This window comes from Papilio xuthus, unplaced genomic scaffold (assembly GCF_000836235.2).
Source record: "Papilio xuthus unplaced genomic scaffold, Pxut_1.1 DF826933.1, whole genome shotgun sequence".
NCBI classification, from domain to species: domain Eukaryota; kingdom Metazoa; phylum Arthropoda; class Insecta; order Lepidoptera; family Papilionidae; genus Papilio; species Papilio xuthus.
The window spans coordinates 7,583,056-7,586,803 of record NW_013531716.1 but is presented as its reverse complement, the minus strand read 5'-3'; the positions used below and the strand labels follow the sequence as shown (position 1 = coordinate 7,586,803).

At 38.6% G+C, this 3,748-nt stretch overlaps 1 protein-coding gene across 1 annotated transcript in view; it reads right to left on the bottom strand.

The window, feature by feature from the left end:
• SCCRO4 (DCN1-like protein SCCRO4) overlaps window positions 1-3,284 on the bottom strand; it is a 4,436-nt gene extending 1,152 nt beyond the window's left edge. The window contains exons 1-7 of the mRNA XM_013317711.1: window positions 3,186-3,284; window positions 2,833-2,954; window positions 1,830-1,957; window positions 1,491-1,591; window positions 1,163-1,291; window positions 460-584; window positions 30-241 (exon numbers count right to left, since the gene is read on the bottom strand). Coding sequence (XP_013173165.1) covers window positions 30-241; window positions 460-584; window positions 1,163-1,291; window positions 1,491-1,591; window positions 1,830-1,945 — 683 coding nt within the window. The 5' untranslated portion in view covers window positions 1,946-1,957; window positions 2,833-2,954; window positions 3,186-3,284. The remainder of the gene's footprint in view (window positions 1-29; window positions 242-459; window positions 585-1,162; window positions 1,292-1,490; window positions 1,592-1,829; window positions 1,958-2,832; window positions 2,955-3,185) is intronic.
• Between the last annotated feature and the right edge of the window lie 464 nt (window positions 3,285-3,748).

Genomic DNA, 3,748 nt, shown 5'->3' with positions numbered 1-3,748 from the left:
GCGTAGTGTGGGGCGGGGGGCGCGGGTACTGACAGGCGCCGTCGGGGTCGTAGGCGGCGAGGTCGAGGCCGACGGTGCGGCTGAACTCGAGGATGTTGCACCACTGGTCGCGGTTGAGCACGCGGTAGCGGGGCTCGCGCTGCAGGAAGGCGGCGAGCGGCGCGCGCAGCGGCCAGCGCGGCAGCAGCACGCCCAGCAGCGCGCGCGCGGTGCCAGTCTCCAGCGAGCGCTGCTCCTTGTCCTGCGCAGACGCACGCCCGCACTGTACTCGCGACACTCTAATTTGTTCCACATTTGCAGCGACTCGTTATGATACACAAAATTACTCTCCGAAACGAATCCTTATGAAATAATATGTCATTTGTCGAAAGCCGTGAAGATTTTTTGTCTCTTTGGCGGATTTAAAATATTCACCTAATTGAAGAATGAAATGGAGAAGAGATTTGATGATCGACTTACCCTGGCGAAGTCATACGAATATCTATAAATAGCCTTAAATATGTATGGGTCATTGAGGGTGTTCCGTAAGTAATCTAATTTGTTTTGCAGTTTGTGTACCGTGTCGCACTGGAGCTCCGTCAGACCTGCAACACAAACAACCGCACTGCTACACCTCTGTCAATCCGCTCTCAACCGATTCAAAAGTTTAGCGGCCAAAGCCTTGCTCCGTTGAGCCTCTTGTTCAACTAATAATTTAGTAGGTACAACTTGAGCTGAGCTGCGAGCTGAAATCTGCTTCAGACATGCATGCACTGTGATGAGTGGGGGCAGCACAGCGGCGGGGTTCGCAGTTACCTACATGTGCCTTGGCTAATACAGGTTGATACTTTATTCACCTCCGACCTGCGGTGGGTAATGCGGTACTCAATGAACGGGTGTCACTGCGATCTTAGCTTCCGCGCAAAAAACTTTTTACTTTAAATTTTTGTTCAATTTTCCCTTAATTAGAAGAACAAAGAGAGCACAGCGAGGGACAGATTTCTGTACTATAAATCTGTTTAGCAAAAGTATAAAATCAAAGTCAAAGAGTATCACATAGTTTTAGACAAGAAGTCTTAAGTGAAGGATACTTTTAGACCATATCATCACTTAACATCAGGTGGGAGCGTGGTCAAGCGCTAGCTTATTCAATGTAAAAATATATATATGAGAAAGCATTTACCCTTTAACCATTCCTCTTGAGTGAAGTAGCCCATTTGTTTGGCGGCCATTTTGTATGCGATGACCAGCATGACGACGTTCTCCGGCTCCACACCGAGGTCCTCGCAGAACTTCTCCATGCCCTCGGGCCCTGCCGCCGACACACGCCATTCTTACTATACTAATCTATGTTTACTTCTTTATTCCCCTGTTACATTTGCACTTTCGTTGTTTAATAAAATGCAACACAGGCTGTATGCTGCTTAATATTTTTTTTAACTTTTTAATTTAATTTATTGTTATACATGTGTGGGTGAAGCACTGTAAGCAAAGTATAAGGGGACATTTACCTAAAACATCTGGCTCCGTTGCTGTTGTGTATTCCTTGAACCAGGCTAAACATTTCTTTACACTAAAGCTGGATTCTTCTGCTTTGGAATGTCTTCTCGAACTGAAATGAGCAAAACAAACATACACATTATCACAATTCCGCTGCAGAACAATGACAATGAACACTAGGTTAGTGTATAAATGGCATAATTGATCTTTGTTTTCTATTTAAAAACTTCTCCATAACCGAGTAAGGTAAAGAAAAATTAAATCATATGGCTTAAGCAGGAAAATAGAAAACCTGTCATAATGCTGTTGAATCTACTTTGATAACATAACCTTACTTTGATATTATTTACCTGGTGTTGCGCGAGCGCTTGTGGTGGTGGTGTTCATCGAGTGCAGTGGCTCCTGGCAGAAGGTCGCCGGGCGCGGCGGGCGCGCCGCTGCGCGAGCGCTTGCTGCACCGAGGCATTGCTCCACCACCCTACGACCACCAAATACATTATGCTGGCCTTAGTATCATATAAAAATTGTTACTGGGAGTTGGGGTAAGGCTTGAGCAATAGTTGACTGAAACCCAGATACAGGTCCATTAACTTCTAATTCACCACTATATTCAAACTGAAAAACTGATTTTCTATGCATATAAATATTATTGTTTATATGTGATATTGAAAAAGAAAATATTTTATACACAATAATGTATTTACATAGTTCTTCTAGTATGCCTGTCCACAAGTCAGCATGTGTTCCCTTGTAATCTTCCAAATGGCTGGACCGATTTTGACTAGACATGAATGGAAAGGTATGAAAAGGGGGCATGTAGGCTACTTTTTTTTAATCTGTAGTGATAGAGTTGGGATATAATTACATTTCTATATAAAATATATGTACATGGAAGTTATTGATAAGATATTAATATAATTTTGGAGCTCTAGCCTATACAGTTAACCAATCATTTTTGTTCATATTAAACATGTCCTAATTATGTTGTATGTATTATGTAGTTATTACTTGTTCCAAAAAAAGAACAGTGGTAGTACACCAGCATACATTTGCAAACACATCTCCACTATTTGTTGACACTGTTCTTAGCAGAATATTATCTATCCTAATACTATAAGCAGATGACTCAGGACATTGCTCTCTTATTACAATAAATCACCCTAAAAGTTTAAAAGTATATGCAATGCCACCCACCAACTGAGTTAATCTATGCCCTAGTCTTAAGATCCCTGCTTTAAATTCACATGCAGGATGCAATGCTGATAAAAAGCATAAATGTTTAACATAACAATGATTTAATCAATGCAATGTTAATAAACAAATAAAATAAGTAGCAAAAAAAGATTTACTTACAATTGGTGGCAGATTCGATATAAAATTTGCAAATTTAAAAGGATTTTCGTCTCCTATTTTGCAAAATTGTGGAAACAGTTTGACGAAAAATGTCTCCTTGACAGGTCGATAACGATAATAACCTGAAATAAAAAATCAATGTGGCAGATTTGGAAAACAAGAGAAAGGATATAAAACTACTTTGATTTAGTTTGATCAATATATAATTGTTAAAGTATTAAGCGTTGTTTAACAAATCGATTGACATAAATGTTTTACGGAGTACCACCTGTAATGTAAGGAATCAAGTTACAAAAAGAAACTAGAAACTTACAACTCAAATACAATGAAATGGTTTTGTCGCAAATCGTTACCTATAAATTATAATATGTAGAGCATTATATTGGTTACGAAATAGATAGGAATTATTGTAAAAATCAAATAGCAAAACACAGCACAGCGGTTATTGATAGGAAAACTTAAAACTCAAAACGAAGTTTCTGTACCACAGATGTTATAGGAAAATATTCCGTTTTTTACAGTTTTCTGATACTAAATATCTTAGTGCTTTCAAAATACATTATTTAACAACAAAATTCTTTTAAAAATAGATACTATGCTTCCTACAAAAACAAGCACTTGTACTTGTACATTATAAGATGTTAAAACAATAAATAATCAATATCGTTTTAATATTTTATTTAAAATGTCGATTTCATTTTGTTTGAAACAAGGACCACTTACAGTGCTTGTCTGCTTATCAGGCCCAATGAGAGAGGCAGAGAGAGGCGCTACTTGGGCGCTACTATCGCTGTTAGTTCCATTTTTTATATACTCTTTGGTTAGTTCTGTCAGAATAGGTATTAAACCCAAATAGTATATAAAATAATAAAACCTACTTAGACATGGAAATTGACTTAAAATATAATAATGACAT